Source organism: Engystomops pustulosus, chromosome 4 (genome assembly GCF_040894005.1).
Source record: "Engystomops pustulosus chromosome 4, aEngPut4.maternal, whole genome shotgun sequence".
Lineage (NCBI taxonomy): Eukaryota > Metazoa > Chordata > Amphibia > Anura > Leptodactylidae > Engystomops > Engystomops pustulosus.
In genome coordinates this window covers 19,969,424-19,990,327 of record NC_092414.1, presented here as the reverse complement: position 1 = coordinate 19,990,327, position 20,904 = coordinate 19,969,424, and the positions used below count along the sequence as shown (strand labels likewise).

At 44.5% G+C, this 20,904-nt stretch overlaps 1 protein-coding gene across 4 annotated transcripts; it reads right to left on the bottom strand.

Moving 5' to 3' along the window:
* Window positions 1-11,017: 11,017 nt before the first annotated feature.
* Window positions 11,018-19,107, bottom strand: PARP11 (poly(ADP-ribose) polymerase family member 11). Of its 4 annotated transcripts, none has more exons than XM_072145421.1 (8): window positions 19,014-19,107; window positions 16,955-17,019; window positions 16,103-16,228; window positions 15,771-15,891; window positions 15,401-15,476; window positions 14,482-14,685; window positions 14,239-14,390; window positions 11,018-11,338 (listed from the first exon to the last, which is right to left on the bottom strand). In XM_072145421.1, exons 1-8 carry the CDS (start codon window positions 19,024-19,026, stop codon window positions 11,025-11,027), a joined length of 1,071 nt encoding a protein of 356 aa, XP_072001522.1. In that variant the 5' UTR covers window positions 19,027-19,107; the 3' UTR covers window positions 11,018-11,024. The 4 variants fall into 4 exon arrangements, with proteins under 4 accessions (XP_072001522.1, XP_072001525.1, XP_072001523.1 ...); XM_072145424.1 differs by having other exon boundaries at window positions 16,921-17,019; window positions 19,014-19,093; XM_072145422.1 differs by lacking the exon at window positions 19,014-19,107 and adding an exon at window positions 17,104-17,183.
* Window positions 19,108-20,904: the final 1,797 nt, after the last annotated feature.

Here is a 20,904-nt window from a genome sequence, read left to right as displayed (position 1 = left end):
CGACAGCTTGGCTCCACCCACCTGACAAAAGTTATCCTGATTTGCATAGTTTTATTGTCCAGTATGATAATTTGCCTCTCCGCTGACAAGTAGGTGGTCTCGGCTCGAGCGGACAGCTTGGCTCCACCCATATGACAAAAGTTATCATGATTTGCATAGTTTCAGTGCTTAATATGATAATTTAGCTCTCCGCTATCAGGTAGGCGGTCCTAGATTGGAGCGGACAGCTTGGGTCCACCCAGCTGACAAAAGTTATCCTGATTTGCATAGTTTCAATACCCAGTATGATAATTTGGCTCTCATCTGTTAGATGGGTGGTCCTAGATTGAAGGAGACAACCTTCCTCCACCCATCTGACTGTACAAGGCATAACCTTTTAGGGTAATTTTACAACCAAATATGAAAATTTGATTCTCTACTACCAAATGGCTGCTCCTGGACCGGATCAGTCAGCCTGGCTCCGCCCCCTCATAAAGTAGAGGGCCTAATTTGCATACTCTAGGGTAATTTCAGCACGTAACTCGATTATTTTCTCACAACCATCAGATTGGTGGTCCTAGGCTATATCAGACAGCCTGGCTCCGCCCATGTGACAATAGGGAGCCCAATCAGCATAGTTTCAAGATATTTCAGTATCCGCTATGATAATGTGGCTCCTTACTGTCAAATGGGTGGTACTGGGTTGAAGCACATAGCCTGGCCACACCCATCTGACAGAAGTTCTCCTATTTAGAAAGTTTTAGGTTGACTTCAGGACCTAATATGATAATTGGCTCGAAACTGTCATATGGGTGGTCCTGGGCTGGAGCAAGCAGGCTGGCTCCGCCCCTTTAAGGAGATCACCACTATCTGAGGCACCAAGTAGTGGCTCTCTCCATTGATAACTCACATTTTTGGGTGCCATATCCATCATTATGGCCACAAAAAAATTCTCGGAGCACTTAGTTTCAGAACCATGTCCAGTCCATCCGGAGATGAATTACTGCGGCTTGGATGATACGTTCATGAGACGATCTGTGGGAGACTTCTCAGAAGAGGCGACACATGGCTGAGGGTTATTTTTTACTTGTTGTGGTTTGAGTCCAGGAAGTGTCAACCTCACAGAATGACTCGTTTCTCAGCAGGTTGTGTCCCACCTGACGCCACCTAATCTCTACACAAATGACAGAATTCTACAGGTCACCTGTGGTCTGTATACGGAGAGAGACGTGCAAATCTCATAACCACAGGTATAGCTATCTGACCCATACCTGACAGCGCTATTGTCACACAGCAGGTAGGCGCTGTACTGTGACATCACTGTGTGTATTATCCCTGTACTGTGACATCACTGTGTGTATTATCTCTGTACTGTGACATCACTGTGTGTATTATCCATGTACTGTGACACCACTGTGTGTATTATCCCTGTACTGTGACATCACTGTGTGTATTATCCCTGTACTGTGACATCACTGTGTGTATTATCCCTGTACTGTGACATCACTGTGTGTATTATCCCTGTACTGTGACATCACTGTGTGTATTTCCCCTTGTACTGTGACATCACTGTGTGTATTATCCCTGTACTGTGACATCACTGTGTGTATTATCCCTGTACTGTGGCATCACTGTGTGTATTATCCCTGTACTGTGACATCACTGTGTGTGTTATCCCTGTACTGTGACATCACTGTATGTATTATCTCTGTACTGTGACATCACTGTGTGTATTATCCATGTATTGTGACATCGCTGTGTGTATTATCCCTGTACTGTGACATCACTGTGTGTATTATACCTGTACTGTGACATCACTGTGTGTATTATCCCTGTACTGTGACATCACTGTGTGTATTATCCCTGTACTGTGACATCACTGTGTGTATTATCCACTGTACTGTGACATCACTGTGTGTATCATCCCTGTACTGTGACATCACTGTGTGTATTATCCCTGTACTGTGACATCACTGTGTGTATCATCCCTGTACTGTGACATCACTGTGTGTATTATCCCTGTACTGTGACATCACTTTGTGTATTATCTCAGTACTGTGACATCACTGTGTGTATTATCCCTGTACTGTGACATCACTGTGTGTATTATCCCTGTACTGTGACATCACTGTGTGTATTATCTCTGTACTGTGACATCACTGTGTATATTATCCCTGTACTGTGACATCACTGTGTGTATTATCCCTGTACTGTGACACCACTGTGTGTATTATCCCTGTACTGTGACATCACTGTGTGTATTATCCCTGTACTGTGACATCACTGTGTGTATTATCCCTGTACTGTGACACCACTGTGTGTATTATCCCTGTACTGTGACATCACTGTGTGTATTATCCCTGTACTGTGACATCACTGTGTGTATTTCCCCTTGTACTGTGACATCACTGTGTGTATTATCCCTGTACTGTGACATCACTGTGTGTATTATCCCTGTACTGTGACATCACTGTGTGTATTATCCATGTATTGTGACATCGCTGTGTGTATTATCCCTGTACTGTGACATCACTGTGTGTATTATACCTGTACTGTGACATCACTGTGTGTATTATCCCTGTACTGTGACATCACTGTGTGTATTTCCCCTTGTACTGTGACATAACTGTGTGTATTATCCTGTACTGTGGCATCACTGTGTGTATTATCCCCTGTACTGTAACATCACTGTGTGTATTATCCCTGTACTGTGACATCACTGTGTGTATTATCCCTGTACTGTGACACCACTGTGTGTATTATCTCTGTACTGTGACATCACTGTGTGTATTATACCTGTACTGTGACATCACTGTGTGTATTATCCCTGTACTGTGACACCACTGTGTGTATTATCTCTGTACTGTGACACCACTGTGTGTATTATCTCTGTACTGTGACATCACTGTGTGTATTACCCCTGTACTGTGGCATCACTGTGTGTATTATCCCTGTACTGTGACATCACTGTGTGTATTATCCACTGTACTGTGACATCACTGTGTGTATTATCTCTGTACTGTGACATCACTGTATGTATTATTCCTGTACTGTGACATCACTGTGTGTATTATCCCTGTACTGTGGCATCACTGTGTGTATTATCCCTGTACTGTGGCATCACTGTGTGTATTATCCCTGTACTGTGACATCACTGTGTGTATTATCCCTGTACTGTGACATCACTGTGTGTATTATCCCTGTACTGTGACATCACTGTGTGTATTATCCCTGTACTGTGACATCACTGTGTGTATTATCTCTGTACTGTGACATCGCTGTGTGTATATAGGTAGCCAGCATACTGCCATCCCCTTTCCCCACCCAATAGCCAGCACACTGAAGCCCCACCTCCGCACCCAGTTTTAGGTAGCCAGCACACTAAAGCCCCCCTTCCCCACCCAGTACAAGGTGGCTAGCACACTGCATCCCCCATCCCCACCCAGTATATAGGTAGCCTGTACAGTGCATCCCCCCTCCCCACCCAGTATATAGGTAGCCAGCACACTGCAGCCACCCTCCCCTCCCAGTATATGGGTAGCCAGAACACTGCATTCCCCTTACCCACCCAATATATAAGTATCCAGCAAAGTGCAGGCCCCTTCCCCACCCAGTATATAGGTAGCCAGCATACAGCAGCCCCCCCTCCCCACCCAGTATATAGGTAGCAGGCACACTGCAGCCCCCCTCCCATCCCAGTATATGAGTAGCCAGAACACTGCATCCCCCTTACCCACCCAATATATAGGTAGCCAGCAAAGTGCAGGCCCCTTCCCCACCCAGTATATAGGTAGCCAGCACACTGCAGCCACCCTCTCCACCCAGTATAAAGGTAGCCAGAATACTGCAGCCCCCCTTCCCCACCCAGTACATAAGTAGCCAACACACTGCAGCCCCCCTCCCCACCCAGTATATAGGTAGCTAGCACACTAAAGCCCCCGTCCCCACCCAGTATATAGGTAGCCAGCACTATGCAGCCCCCCTTCCCCACCCAGTACATAGTAGCCAGCACACTAAAGCCCCCCCCCAGTATATAGGTAGCCAGCACACTGCAGCCACCCTCCCAACCCAGTATAAAGGTAGCCGGCATACTGCAGCCCCCCTTCCCCACCCAGTACATAAGTAACCAGCACACTGCAGCCCCCCTCCCCACCCAGTATATAGGTAGCTAGCACACTAAAGCCCCCCTAAGCCCATCTAAGTTCTCACCTTCTGGCGCCCCCATGGTTCGTCTTCTCCCCTCCTCTTTAGCAGTAGTGTGACCCAGCTCTGTGACATCATGGTATGTGTGCCAGGGGCGCTCTACTGCTAAAGAAGAGGGGAGAAGGAGGTGAGTATTTAGTTTGGTTTTTTTACCAGGGGCAGTGGGAGGCTTCTGGCGCCCCCCATTTCTACTACCGGACGGGCCTGTTCCAGATGGTAAAGAGTCAAACCAACTTTTTGTAAGACTTTATTTACCCAGTGAGGCGTAATACAACAGAACCGCTCCCAGGACAGAAAACACATCGCACCCGCTCATCAGACCCAGGTCGCGTCTCCATCAGCAGTTTATTTAATCTTCCCACCCTTATGTATAAGAAAGCCGGGAGATGAAGGGCGCGCTCACCGCCCACGCCGGGAGCTCAGAGACTCATCACAAGACCAAAGACGTCCAGATAACTTACCAGGGGAGACTGAGCCCTATAGGATATAGGATTACTCACATGTTATGTCTATATGTTACAATGTTTCGGCAAATCCTCTCAATTTTCACTTTTTTGTAAAAAAAGGATTGCAGCATATGAATAGATAAGCAGGATCTGGATTATTAACAGAGATGAGAAACGGAGGAATACTTCGGTCTTGATATGAATCAGGGTCGGTGGAGGATGCGCATAGGATAGATATACTGTATATTTAGTTGCCACAGGATATAGCCAAGTCATACGACAGACGGGACCTGGCATAGACTTGTCCAGTAGTGCAGCCGCCCACCGGATATATCAGGGAAGCAGGAACCTCTGGATATATCCATGATTGTAATAGATAGAGAGATATTGTCACAGGTGGTCCCACGACCCATATTGCGTATCGCGGGCTCACCCATGCCCAGTGTGCACCCGCACACCTTACCTGTCCGGCTCCTGTCTCCTCCTGTCTCCACCATGCGCACACATTCCACCGCACCTTACCTGTCCCGGCCCATCTCCTCTTTATCCGCCGCTTTCCAGCTCGCCGTTAATTGGCGCTGGTTATTTTCGGAGAACACATATAAGCCTGCCTCTTCCTGTACACCATGCCGGATTTTTGAGCCTATGCCATAGAGAAAGCTCCCCTGCGATATCCCTGAGTATTCCTACGTTCCTGTGTGTTTCTGCGTTCCTGTTCCCGTGTTCCTGTGTGTTCCAGTCCGTTTCTGTGTCCCCGTTTCCCTTCTGCCTGCACCTCCCATTGCTGACCCCGGACTGGACTTGACCTTGCATCTGTGCCTGAACCTTAGGGTACATACACAAGCGGTATGCCCGCCGTGCGGGCATACCGCCGTGTGCTGGAGAGGAGATGACCCCTCCTCCCTCCATAGAAAACAGCGGCACACGGCCGCACACTCGCCGAAAGATAGAGCATGCTCTATCTTTTTGCAGTGTGCGGCCCGGATCCCCGCCTCTATTGCCGTCTATGGGGCCGTGCATGCGGCCGCAAATTTGCAGCCGCATGTACGACCCCGCAGACGGCAGTGTGAATGAGCCCTTACCACGAGACTGTCTTCCGCTAAGCTATCTCGACCTTGGCTGCCACCATTGGCTAGTCGCAGCTGTGGAACGACTTGGGGGTACCCTGCTGGTGCCCTGGTGAAGACCGGGTGCCACTTAGACCACTTGCGGTGGTCCAGGGAATCCACAGATCCCGCATCCTGACAGATATACAATAGATACATTACATAGGGTGTAGATGGATAGACAAATGACAAAAAGACATGACAGATAAATTGAAAGATACAATACACAGACGTAAGATATAATGAGATGTGAACTGAGCTTCACTCGTCATGGATTACACTCTTTCCTAATTGTTGGACACATTTCCTACTATTACTGACCCTGACTGTAGCCTTTCCTCTCCGCTGACCTCTGACCTGTCCTGCTGGATCTTCTGGATAGACCGGTTCTTACTTCCCTCCATGTGTAACCCCCTCTCCACCATATAATACCTCCTACTTATATGATAAGGGACCCAGCTTTCCCTATGGCCAGGACATAGACGTCTATCCCTTTAAATGTTAGCTCCATTAATCCAGATTATCTGATGATCCTGGATTATAGGAATCTCACGGTATATACATCATTGTTTTTCTCCTTCCAGGATGTGCACGGATAAGGAAGGACTAATAATTCCCCGTCACCCGGCGGCCACGCCTTCAATTAACAGATCGCCTGCGGCCGGTTTACGTACAAATGATAATGGGTGGTGACGGGTAACACAAGCAGTTATACATCCGCTCCCTGTGGTGAAAATAAACATCAGGGAAATTTTTTATCAAAAATCTAATTATTAATACATCTTTTAGGATTTTACCCCAAAAAGGTATCCGTTATCTATTATCCGTACTTTTACCCATAATTCCTATAAAGAGAACATAATATGGGGTGTACTGAAGATTCCCCACTAAAAACAATGGGGCAGATTCATGACAACTGTCTGTTATTCATAGCAACCAATCACAACGCAGCTTTAGTTTCCCAGAAGCGGAATTCCAAATGAAAGCCGCGCTGTGATTAGTTGGTTTTGGGAACAAAGATGGCTTCTCTTCTCCAACTTTTTAGGTGTAAATCTAATTGCATCTAAGACAATTCTGGTTTGAAAATTTACATGACCACCTCCCCCGCGCTGATGATTAAAGATGGCGGCTTTCAAGATGGCTGCCACATTCCAGACGTAGCCTTAAAGATATTCCCCCATCAGCTGTTACTTGCTGGGGTATTTAGATATCCATATTTGTTTGATCTTTTGCGGCGCGGTCACCCGGGTCAGACACGGTCACCAATGTCCTGGGCATGAAGCAGTTAATGGTGTCTATTGAGGCCGACATGAATCAGATCTCCTGGAAAAGACATAATACATGTAATTAAAGGGATCTGTACAGTGGACGCAAATAGAAGAGGCTCCACATCAAAGCGACAGAGGCCGCAAGTCCCCAGGTGAAAGCACTTGAGCTTCTCCTACGCTCAAGCGTCTCCTAGAGAGGTGGCGCCACCCAGTGGACAATCATCGTCAGTACAAGATGTTATAGAAATAAGGGAATTATAAAATATACCATCAATTTTATACCCCCTTGTGTAGAGACAAGTCCCTAAAGTGCCCCCAATGTCATGTTAGAGAGTGACGCGGCGAAGAATGAGGGGTGTAAGTTGTAGAACCAGTGTTTTCCAGAAACGCCCCTTTTAGTTTTCGGATCCACCCAACAATGAAGTGTTCACAACACACAGGGACCCCCCAGTGATCAGCTGTGATCTCTTTGGGAACTTGCCAAAGATTTGGAGACAGCGCCACCACATGATCAATGATCAGCGAGGGTCATAGAGGACAAGTCGGGTCCTCCAAAGTGAGAGACGCTCTTTGTACCGAGAGTTGTCAGCTGAGCCCCTCCCACTTTTGTACCCCAAACTGAGAATTGTGTGAAATCAGAGCCATTATACAAATGTGACAACATAGTTACAGTTTAATGAGAGGAAACAACAGGATTGAAAGGAACAAAAAAACCAAAACTCAAGCCCCTCCCCCATTATAGCGCCCCCTACAGGTAAACAAATCAATCAATGCAAACTCCCCCACCCTAAAGTCTCACAGAGACCAAATCCTGGATAACCAAAAAGGTGTTGTTAATGCCGATGAGTATTTCCACAAGAAAACTATTAAGTCATGGCGTACGCAGAATTATGGGAAAGGAGGGGGGGGGGGCCAAGAAAAATGTCAAAAAAATAATTATTTTTGTGTTTGTTTTAAAGAAAGTGTCAAATTTAAAGAAGTCCAGGCCCTGTCAAACGCCTGAAATTTGGAAAGGGAGTAACATCCCCGGGATATGACCTATATTTACACATATATCTAAGCCACACCCATTCCTTGGATTCACCTTTAAAAACCAGCCATTTTGTGGGTGGAGCTTATAAATATCAATCAACCTAAATTGGTAGCAGGTGTTCAGTTTTCCTACAGCGCCCCTACATGGAAACTAAGTAATACACACTGAATATTCAATATATAGTCTTAGGTCCTCCAGGTATGATTTTTGGAAGTACTCATTGTTCAGGGTATAAAGGGGCTGGAATATAAGACAGGAGGTTAGGCAACTACCCCTTTAAGTGAATTCCGAACAGACCTTTATCAATTAAGCAAAGTAGAGATTGTTTCTTTAGTCCCGGAGGACTCAAGCTTGAAGAGCATTGATAATCCATTGATTTAATGATGTAATACTTCATTTCGCCTGTGGTGGCACTGCAGATAAATTAAACGCTTGCAGATCATAGAGATTACAGTAAATCTTTTGTGATCCGGGGATTTCACAATACTCTGGAAAACCCATAAAATCTAAGTTTCCTATTACTGTATTTCATAGGAAAATCCCTTTAAGAAGTTCCCTTTTACAGTATTTTCTGTAATGACTCTCCATACAATGTAAACTTTTGTACCAATATGCAATATATTATGAATGAACTTTCAACCAACCCAGATTCTTTTAAATTTAAGTTAAATTTTAAATTTAAGGGCTCAGAATGAAAAATTTAAAAAAATAAAAAATAAAAATAATAATCTATATCTTATCAAATACGCTCCACCCCAATGCTTACACATTCCCAGCTGATTTCTACTTCCTGTTTCCGTTTCAGCAAACAGGAAATACCTGATCAGCCAATCACTGGTGACCATGACCAGTGATTGGCTGAGAGGGCACAACTGGTTCGTCATTACAAAATAAGAAAGTTGGGACTAGTGAGGAAGTGGTAATGTTTGGATGATCATTGTATGATAATATTTAACTGGTTTTTAACCCATTATGAACCTTTTTAGCTGTTGTTGTTGTTTTTTTTTTTAAACCTGGACAATCCCTTTAAAAACGTCAAACCCCAACATATCAGACACTGAGATTTTGTTCCTTATTTCCTATTCTAGCAATTCCCATCACTTCCTAAATTCATTTCGGGACAATCAGACCATGAATTAAAGGGGTTGTCCGAGAGTTCCAAAAATTTAGGGACCGGGCTGGGGCGGGATTTTTTGGGCGGGGAGTTTCTGGCAAGGCAAGGTGACCATGCCCACCCATCCCGATCTCTCATATGGTGACTGGGGGGATATGGTGACAGGTGGGTGTGACCAGACACCTCGAACGGCCGAAAACTCCCCGACCACAGCTTCTGTGGCCCTGTAAACAAACAAGGGCACTGATCAGACGGACTACGGCATGGAACATCGGGAGCGACAAAGGAGGAGAGTACACTTTTTTATTTTTTTAATAAGCCTGCTTCCTCAATTTTGGAACTCTCGGACAACCCCTTTAAAGGGTTTGTAAAAAAATCTACAAATTAAAAAGTTACAAAAAAAATTATGCTGATATATGAATTTCATTTCTGTTCTAAGTTTTCCTCCAGCTCTGGGAGTGTACAAGCTTTGTAAACAATGGGAAGCCATGTTTGAACCTGTTGTTCATAGCAACCAATCACAGCACAGCTTTCATTGCCGATTCTGCTTTTGAAACATCAAAGCTGTGCCGTAATTGGCTGCTATGTGAAATGAAGATGGCTTCTTAATCAAGCTGGGTTTGCTACATCTATACCAAAGAAATGATCGTTCTTGATGCCAGGGTGACATCCAGAGCCATCTTTTAAGTCTATAAATTGACCACAGTGTGAATTGGGTATAAAAATAACCAGCAACTGATAAACCTCCATACTTTACACTGCAGGTTTCACTCAACAACCTCTGAAAATAGGGAAAAACGCAACAAAAGGGAACAAAACAATCTACCAAGAAATCCTAATATCACAGGATTGCATCTGTCTAACCCTTGCATGACGCTTTATACCACAAATTAACCCTATAGTGGCATAGTAGCCATATTTTATGCATCTGTAGTAAAGTACAGTTTTGAACTGTACTACAAGTCCCAGCCTGGCCGCTGTACTCTGTGGGAGTGCTTTCGGGTTAGTCACAGCAAAACGGGACTCAAAGTGAACGCTCAAAATCTACAGGTGTAGCAGAGCTGAACTTGTCACGTGGTAAAATCTGTGTTTTAACCTAGTATGTGTACATAGTCCTAAGTAAAAGTGGTCATTGCAATAGACAATCCCTATTTCTAACAAGGACACCCCAGATTTTTAGACAATTGCTAGGTATCCTACTCATAGGGACCAACAGAAATGATCAAACTTTTACTTTTGCCTGCAGCACCCCCGCAGGAGAAATCAAAAATTGCGTGTCAATCATTGAAATCAATAGACCATTCACGTAATGCAAGCTTATGCCGGGTCCTCCAAAGCAAGAGACATCGGTATTGATGTGGAATCCTCTGGGGTGAGATTTAGAACATAGGAACCCAAATAATACAGTACCTAAAGTGCTTTTAACCCTTAATCATACAGATGTAAGAGCAATGCAGTCCCATTGCATATTCAGCTCTGCTACATATAAGTGCAAATGCAGTGCAGTGATATCACAAATTCGGCTCTGCTACATCGTCCTTCTGGAAATATAATGTTCAATGACTTCAAACGCTGCATAGCAGCCACTACAAATAACAAAAATTCCAGTCCTTCAAAAATTTTCGGACAAAATGTTCAAGGAGAAACCGGCGCTACGCAAGTAAGGTCAGGTTTTAAACTGGGTGCATATCCAATGGATCCTAGAAGTTATGTTCAAAATTGTCGTACTGTCACTTGCAGTATAGATCGGATGCTGGACGCACCAGATGGTATCGGAGGATTGTGTCTGGCATCCTACGATAAGGTCCTAGCAGACTTTGGGGGGGATATTTTGGAAATCTTTAGAAACCAGAATCAAAAAAACTCAAAAAGTTTTCAATCAAAGTGTATTAAATATTCCGGGTAGATCTGATTGCTGTCGAATATGACATAAATGAGTGGAGAGAAGGGATTGTCCACGCAGCTGTCGTACAGGTTGGTCAGGCTGCCGTCCTTGGATGGCGGACGGATGTATTTGCTGTCTCCGTGGGCATGCTCGCCCACCAGGACCCGAGCCAAAAACATGGATTTCTTGGAGAAGAACTGACAGTGCTCGGTGGTCACTCCATGAAGTTTCAGCGTCGGGCCGTGCTTGCCGGTGTTTTTACAGTACTGGCTGGATAGGGATGCATTCTTTGCAAAATATGTACCTAAAAAGTAAAAATAAAAAAAAATATAAAATGTAAATTTTTATAATTTTTTTGGGACGATAAGAAACACCTTACTATAAAGGTGCAAGCCAGATTTAGTTGTCCAAAAATTCCCTGGTGGCACGCACATCTCTGATGCATCCATACATTTACACACTGCTCTGTTACATCCATACACTCGCACACAGCACTGCTACATCCACTCACTCACACACAGCTTTGCCAAATACAAGCACTCACACACAGCCCTGCTACATCAACAAACTCAAACACAGCTCTACCACATGCATACACTCACACACAGCTCTGCTACATCCTTACATTCAGACACAGCTCTTCTTAATCCATACACTCAGACAAAGCTCAGGGACATCCATACATTCAGGAACAGCTCTGCTACATCTGTGCACTAACACACAGCTCTGAAACATCCACACTGAGCTCTGCTACATCCACACGCTAACACACAGCTCAGCTACATCAACACCCTCACACACAGCTCTGCTAAATCCATACGCTCACACACAGCTCTACTACATCCATACGCTCACACACAGCTCTGCTACATCCAAACGCTCACACACAGCTCTGCTACATACATTCATTCTCTTACTTGGGTCTGCTACATATGAGCACACTCCGCACTACTACACACACATAGTACCTCTTCATACCCAGTCTGGCAGTGCTAGATTCTAACAAACTTTAGACTATTACACGCAGACACTTAAGAAAGACTTTTTCTTGCTAAAAAGTGATTCTTATAATCCAAATACAGGCAGTCCCCGGGTTACATACAAGATAGGGTCTGTAGGTTTGTTCTTAAGTTGAATTTGTATGTAAGTCGGAACTGTATATTTTATCATTGTAATCCCAGCCAGAACTTTTTTGGTCTCTGTGACAATTGGATTTTAAAAATGTTGGGTTGTCATAAGAATCAATATTAACACTAAAGCTTCATTACAGACACCTGTGATAACTGTTATAGCTGATCATTGTAGCCTAGGACTAAAGTACAATAAATTACCAATATCCAGAGGTCCGTTTGTAACTATGGGTCGTATGTAAGTCGAGTGTTCTTAAGTAGGGGACCGCCTGTAATATGGTCTTTGCCTGTGAATTGCATTCCCCACTAAATAACAATTCTGGAAAATCTGTTCCTCTGTTATTCCTCCTAAAGATTTATAGAAAAAAAAACCTGACAAGTGGGTGTTACCACTTGGGGGCATGACCCTACACAGTCTCACATTGTCCAATCAGAACACAATGTATGACAGGTGACTGGTAACACCCACTTGTCAATTCATTTAAGATAACAGGAACATCACAATCTAGACTACCTGTAATGAGAAAAAATTATCCAGAATGGTTATTTTATGGAAAAAATACATATAACCCGATAAATTTATGATCGTTGGGGGGGTCAACATCTCTCACCACCAATGATCATCTCTGGACGAGCACTGCTGTCTATTTAATTCTTACCAACTGCAGCACCGTAAGTTGTATAGTGGCTGTGCTTAGTATTACAGCTCAGTCCCATTCAAGTGAACACAGGTCAAATAACTGATGGATGTGACAACCCTTTTAAATTCATCTGGATCCTGCACCAGCAATCTACTTGACTCCTTGCCACTTTTAAGCTTCCATATTATATGTACTATGATCAGAAACAGTGCAAAAGTCAAAAAGTTAAATAAAGCGAGAAAAATAGGTACCGCAGAGGCGGGGACACACAGTTTATAATATAATCAGGGGAGGCTCTTAGAAAGATGATGATATTGAACAAAAAAGGCTAGACAGAAGCAATCAGTGTACTGAAAGGGAGCAAATGTAGATGTATTATGGGATGAGAAGATACCATATATACTCGAGTATAAGCTGACCCGAGTATAAGGTGAGGTATCTAGTTTTACCACCAAAAACTGGGAAAACCTATTGACTCGATTATAAGCCGAGGGTGGGAAATGCATTTGTCACAGCCTCCCAGTATATAGCCTGCCACCCCCTGTAGTATATAGCCTGCCAGCCCCCTGTAGTATATAGCCTGCCAGCCCCCTGTAGTATATAGCCTGCCAGCCCCCTGTAGTATATAGCCTGCCAGCCCCCCGTAGTATATAGTCTGCCAGCCCCCTATAGTATATAGCCAGCCCCCTATAGTATATAGCCTGCCCGCCCCCTGTAGTATATAGCCTGCCCGCCCCCTGTAGTATATAGCCTGCCCGCCCCCTGTAGTATATAGCCTGCCAGCCCCCTGTAGTATATAGCCTGCCAGCCCCCTGTAGTATATAGCCTGCCCCTATAGCATATAGTCAGACCCCTGTAGTATATAGCCAGCCAACTGTATTGTATAGCCTGCCAGCCCCTTTAAGTATATAGCCAGCCCACCCTTTAGTATATATTGCAAAGGATCTGTCGCGGACCTGCGGCATGAAGATGAAGAGGAGCTGCCTGGGCCGTCAGAATGGTGAGTAGTAAGTTTATTTTTTGTAAACCCGAGTATAAGCCGAGTGGGGAATTTTCAGCACAAAAATTGTGCTGAAGAACTCGGCTTATACTCGATTATATACGGTAGTTAATCTTTCCCATAAATAGATGTGACTACCCCTTTAAATTTAGCCCAATCCTGCACCACCAATATAGTTCACTCCTTGCCACCTTTTGGCTGCCATATCAAGTGTTCTATGACCATAAATAGTGCAACAGGTGAAAAAGTATAATAAAGCAAGAAAAAAAGGTTCCGCAGGGGCGGGACTAAGTGGTTTATATAAGAAGGGGCGGGTCTTACAAAGACACAGGTATTTTTAAAAAAAAAGGAAGCTAGCCAGAGACAATGAGAGGATGTGAAAGAGAGCAAATGTAGATGTATGGTAGGAGACCGGCATGAGCAGTGCCCTCACCTTTCCCGTAAACGGCTCCATGTATACCGTTAATTCTCCAATCAAAGTTATGGATACAAATAGCGTTCACAAATTCATTACTCGTCCCGTGGAACAGCATTTGTTCTGCAATCTCAGACAGACCCTTCTTCTTCTTCAGCTGAGCTTTCTTTCTGTAAGGAAAACAACCCTTTAGCCTGGTCTTACGTCCTCCATTGTGGCTTGAAGTGAGCCGCCCCTTTAAGAGATGGCCACAAAGCGTACCTGCAGTAAAATTCCCATAAATCTATGTTTTGTATCCTGAGAATATTCGCAATCCGGTTCTTATCCATCGACTCTCCAAAGAGATTGGCGACTTCGTTATACTCATTAGACAACTTATTTAAAGGGATGAGCTGATAGGGTTCGGAGTTGTTCACGTGTTCCCAGTGAGAGGGCATAGGGATGGAGCCGTTGTCACAGATGAAACTAGGACACAAAGAGAGATGCAAGACATAAAATATGGACCTCTGAATGGACCTACATAATTCATATTGTATGAGAAGCTCCACCCACATTTAAAGGGGCCGTCCATCCATGTAAAAAAATTATAATTTGGAATGTCAGCCAGCAGTGTTGACAAACAAAACATCAGATGTGTCACTGGAACAAGGGTTCAGATCCTGCCCCAGCCTCTGTGTGATATTTGAGAAACCCTGGAAAATCCCTTTAAGGAGAAGTGAAGTCATGGAGACCTATGTATTATGTTCTGTTCTCTAACCTGCAGTTATACTCCTGTGCGCAATTTACACAATGTATAATGACTTATAAAGAAGTGTAGAGTTTATGACATCTGAACCTGACTACATAGGGTCACTATGTAGTCTGTAACCATGGAGACATAAAAACAGAAGATTTTTAATCACCTTTGTTTAGAATGGTTTCTCTGACCTTAAAAGGTCTACTCCATACATCAGACATTCTCACAGGAACAAAGTGGGGGAGATTTATCACAAGAGTCTGAGAACAAAACTGTTCTAGTTGCCCATGGCAACCAATCAGAGCTCAGCTTTCATTTTCCCACAGCAGTTTATAATATGAGTTCTTATTGGTTGCCATGAGCAACTAGAACAGTTTTACTCTCACACACCTCTTACAAATCTCCCCAAATCAGTATATTTAAAAAATAAATTCCTCCAATTACCTAAAAGCTGAAATGGAAAAGGGGGCTCGTTTTACTGGCCTTTGTTTCCCGGTGCATAAATTGGTCTGTTTCATTCCTGCGGGAGGTAAATAAAACACAATCATTGGAAAAATTAACAAAAAAAACAAGCAAAAACCAGCAGAGAGGAACAATAAGTAAATTATGGTGAGGTTAATCCCATTTCTTTAGCTACTCATTCTCCAAGCTCCGCCCCTGAGGAGCTCTTACAGGCTGAAAACCTCCTTCGTGGTGTCCTTTAGTGGGTAATTCTTCCATTATTCTGCACAATCGACACAGGGGCCTAGCGTTCTATACCTTGTAGCCTACCCAGTATAATAACCATTAAAAATTAAAAAAATAAACTACCTACCTATAAAATCTAACCTGTAGTTGAACTTCGTGGTCCTAAAATTTATGGAACCGTGTGGATTCATTTTGTAGTGTTGTTCAATCTCTTGGCTGCTAATCGAGCAGTGGGAAGTGGCGGTCGTCTACGAGACACGAAGATGAAACATTTATTTTGGTAAAAAGTATGTGAACCCGCATATTCCCTTAAAGGGAGAGGCACTGAACTGCAAGCAGAGGAGAGAGGGAGCATGGTTGCTGTTCCCATCATGCCATTCACCATATCAGGACACTTTGGTACTTTGGTGGAGATGTTATTTAAAGGGATACTCCGATAGGCTTGCGAGTTTCACCTACCTCAAACATATGCCATTTGCCACACTCGGCCAGGTAGAACCAACCCCACTGTGTCTCGGAGACGTCCATGTCCTCGGGTACATCGATGGTGGCCCCCATTTTTCTTGTTGGTTGGAAACATTCAACCTGAAATATAATCCTAGAGTCGTATTGATGGATACATGAATCATATTGGTCCCCTTAAAGGGGTGTGGCTCCATGCCTAATGTAGACAGAACTGGGTGTTTATTAGGTCCACAGAGTCAATATTCCCCATTGAAAGTCTTTATCCTACCTCCAGTGATCAACTATGATTAGGAAGCTACAATGATTGTTTTCACTGCAGCGGCCACTATAGGAGACATGTGGTATTACATGGAGTTTATTCAAATTAATGTAAGACCATGTAATATTCGGTCAAGCCGAGTCCTCCACAGAGGAAGACGCTCTATTCCAACAACTCTTTACTGTACAATATTTGCATAAAGCAATTACATCATTTAGGACATGCCTCTTCCTCTCTCCAATTATATTAGACCACACTCTTTGGCCATATTTTGTTTACACCTGTATACAAGTTTACATTTTACAGAGCTCTGAGGCCCAAAGAATTCTTTCTGAGATTGATAAACCTGCCTCACAATCAGATGAAATGTAGCTAATTTTTTCCGAAACAGCGCCACCCCTATAGACTGGTTGTGTTTGGTACTGCATGTCAGTTTGATGTTAATACCAGAAACTGCCTGTGGACGGGTGTAGCGCTGTTACAGATGGAAAACGCTCATTGACAACCCCTTTGGCTGCCAGATTTACATGGTGTACGATAGTGAGATAGTTACCATCTCAGTAACTGCTTTATGATCTGCTCCTTACTTCCCCTTCTTGAAGACGCCCCTGGGATTTTCTGTTCACAGCCATCAAGTTAGGAGAACAGAAGTCTGTGAAGATAAAGAAATATAGACACGTTACACACAATCCACTAGAAGGACCCTCATAAAGGCCCGGTGTAATACTTCATTTACCCTGCGGAGGCACTGTAGGACGATCTTTTTGCAGTGGGAGACTCTAGGCTACTTCTCACCTTTCCCATAGAAGAGAATGCAGCACTGGATTCACTCTTGTGATTCTTCAGGGTCTATGGATAGGTGATATGTGTTGTTAAAGGGAACCCATCAGTAGGTTTTGGGGCCCTAAATCGTCAGCATGCCTACATACGCGTTCTACAGTAAAGCAGAGTCCCGAATAGAGATCAGCAGACCCGAACTTTTAAGTTCGGCATCCTCCATTCGTCAGCTTCGCCTAATTGGTGGTGGCCAGGTGGACACATCTAACCAATCACAGCCATGCCGAGTAGCTAGGGATGTAAAGCTTCCTGATTGGCTGCTCTGAAGTCTATCAAGCAACATGTCCGGGTTAGGCGGAGAAGCCCCAAACCTTTTTACTATGCACTTGTCAGTTACCACGTTCCCAAGATCCCCCAATGGGGAAAGGTGATAGGGGGGTCTGGTTGCTTGAGTCGCAGCGCATGCGCAGTGTGTGAGGTTAAGCTTAAGTTAGGGCAAGTCGCTTCACTGTGAAGACTGGAAGCATTCGCAGTTGTACCGACTTGTGCTTCACTATCCGCAGGGCGCATGTGCCGGGGGTGCCGAAGCGGACTCAGATCACCAGACCCCCTTCCAGGAATGTGGTTATCAACACATCTATCTAGGCAATGGGGGGTCTGCTTACAGCCCACAGCCAGGCCGAAGAGAGAATTTGCTGCGCATGCACAACTGCTCTCCTCTCCACTCTGGGGGAGCGCAGCGCTTTTTTAGTTGCTCCCATACAATGAAATGGAGATGCACATTCTCAGGACAGTGAACCCTCCACCCGCTCCCTGAATAGATGTGGGGTCCCAGAGGTAGGGTCCGCATATATCATCTATTAATGACATATCCTGTAGGGGAGATCGAAAATACCCCTTTAAGAGGCCACAAACCTACTGACAGTTTGCCTTTAATTAAGAAGAATTGATCTCAGAACCAATCCTACTGGTCCCACCTCTAATGGGGAAATTCACCTTTTACCAGAGTTTCCCTTGAAGTAATAGGGGACTACTAGATGAATCAGGTTGTGCAGTACCATGGAGAGCCTATGGACGAGAGGGGGCGCCCTATATGTAACGCTATGTTATATTAAGCTGGTGTTCTGTATATGGGAAAGTTAGGTGACAGCCACTATACCCTGCCACTATATATAGTAAAGCAGTCTCACTATATACCCAGCAATGACCATTGTGCATATATATCACTAGGTGCCTTTCAGGCTTCTGAGAAAGCGGAGTTGACAATTTATCCTATATTGATATTCACCTGCACATGAAAACCATTCAAGAGTCTGGGAAAGCTGGGTGATTTCCATAACAGCTCATGTAATATTTATCTCTTTGTTTTATGAAAAATCTTCCACTTTCCCCCCTATATCATTAAGCACCTGCACATGTATACCACTCAGGAGTCTTGGAAAGCTGTGTAGTATCCTCTGACATTACTACTACAGGCACCAAATACATTCCATTTAACTCCTTACCAATAAATCTTTCCCACACACCCTTATGTTGTAAAATAACCAGAAACATTTCCTACTCAGGAGTCTGGGAAAGCTGGGTGGCATCCAATACCATTCAGATAGAAGCTCCCAATGGAAAATCCCCATGTTTTTAGTACTTGTACAGCAGTACTGAGTGACAGCTGCACAGAACGGACAGGCTGTCACCCAGCTTTCCCAGAATCTGATCGTACTATAGGAGTGAAGCTATTATTACTCTATATTAGAACATATAGGATTAGGAGTCGCCCCTCCCCCAGCCCTGCAGATGTGTACAGATGCCCTGCACCAGCTGTGCCCCCACAGGCTGGGTACATGTTGGTGCATGATGTCTATGATCACTTACCTGCTGCCCGCATCCACTTCCTGCCCTCAGATCAGCTGTCAGGGAAACGAAACGTTCGAAGTGGGCGGGGCCTGGAACTGTGACGCGATACAATGTATCACAGCCAGGGGGAGGAGCCCTGCTTAAAGGCGACGCATCCCTTTATACTGTACCTCTGTTATTATGAACTTAATAGTTTCTAAGGGGGGTCCCAGTTCTGAACTGGGAGATCACCAGACGAATGGATGTCCCTTATGAGATATGATTGACTGATATTTTCTCTTTACCCTTCAAAAACACATGTTAATTCTTCATATCAGAATAAAATGTCAATTTGTCCACCATAAAGGGGTTTATCCAGGTTTTTCACAAAGCTTCTTAAAGGAAATCTACTCATAGATCCAGGCACCGTGACATATTATTTGATATCCATGGTCTCCTTTCTTCTAAAATTTCTATGGACTGGAAGTAAACATAAAAGCTTCCCATAGAATGACAGCAAGCAGAGATCTAGAAAACTGTGAGGAATTGATACAGAAAGTATATTGGAAAACTGTATAACTTTTCCTTACACAAACCACGTTAATTATTTGCTGGAAGTGGACAACCCCTTTAAGGGCTCCTTGGGGGTGTTATCGGAGACCCTCTGTGCAGCAGCTTCTAGTGATGTGTTTTTAGCGTACAAGCTGCCTCTAAGAACCACACCCCCTTCAACCCAATAAATTTGGACAAAAAGTGGCATGGAGAGGGGTGTCTGACAGAACTGAGGCTCCCTATTACAAATTTAATAGGGAGCCGTTCAGGAGCCAGAAGAGCTGGTTCTTTTTAGTGAGCGTAGCCGAATGATCCAGCTCACTAAGCACCGGACTGCCCATCACTAGCTTCACAGGCTGTTACACTGTTCAGTAGCATAACCAACCTCCCACTGTGTGGTGAAACTTCCTCTGCTGCAGTGAGATTACAGCAGGCATGGCTAGGGGGATGTGCTGAGGAAGCCTAGGGGGAAACAGTGTAACAGTCTGTGGAGCTACAACACAGAGGTGCTCTGGTAACACCCACTCGGCTCATTAGAATAATTTTAGCTGTATCTATGAGTAAGTGCCCCTGGTTTTCCATGATGGATTTCCTTTAAAAAATATGAGGGGACACACAACTAAATTAGCCAAATTTCTCCAATAGTTTCACATCTGGAAATTTTTGACGGATCCTAATGAAACCCCTGATATACATGTATCATCTTCAGGCTGGTTTCACATGACCATGTTCATTCCAGGAAACACGATCCAAGTGTTGGCTGCATATCCTGGACCGACCATGATGGTGTGATCCGAACGCTGGAATGGCTGGAGTGTTACTGTCAGATATAGCTTATCCCTGTATGACTGGATACGTGTCTATACACCCGATACGTCCTCAGGTGCAGGGCACAAGTTCATTTAGGATCAGAATAAATGGACCATCCTCTCCGGTCTGCGCACTGACCTCAGTAATGGCATGGGGGTTTTTGTGGAAGTCACCGATGAGGCCAGTGAATTGTCCAGAGCTGCAGTGATCATGGGACCTCCGAGAACATCTCCTTTAAAGGGTTATTCCTACTTCCATAGGATATGTCATCAATTCCTGTTACTGGTACTGGATCTTGTAGTGACCCATAGAGGATCCGAACACCGCATGCCCCGGGTTTTTGGCGCACGGGATCGGATTGTGGCGCATCGGCGCCGGCTTGCATACGACAAAAATCGGGGGGCATGGATGTCGGACAACCCAACGGATTCGGACAAACCGCGGAATTTAAAAACCAAATTGTGTCTCGAGATCAGCACTCACATACACCGGGAAGAAGAAGGTGAACTCCGGCGGACCTCCGTGGGGGAAGCGACACCTGCAGGAAATTGGACGCACGATCTTAGTG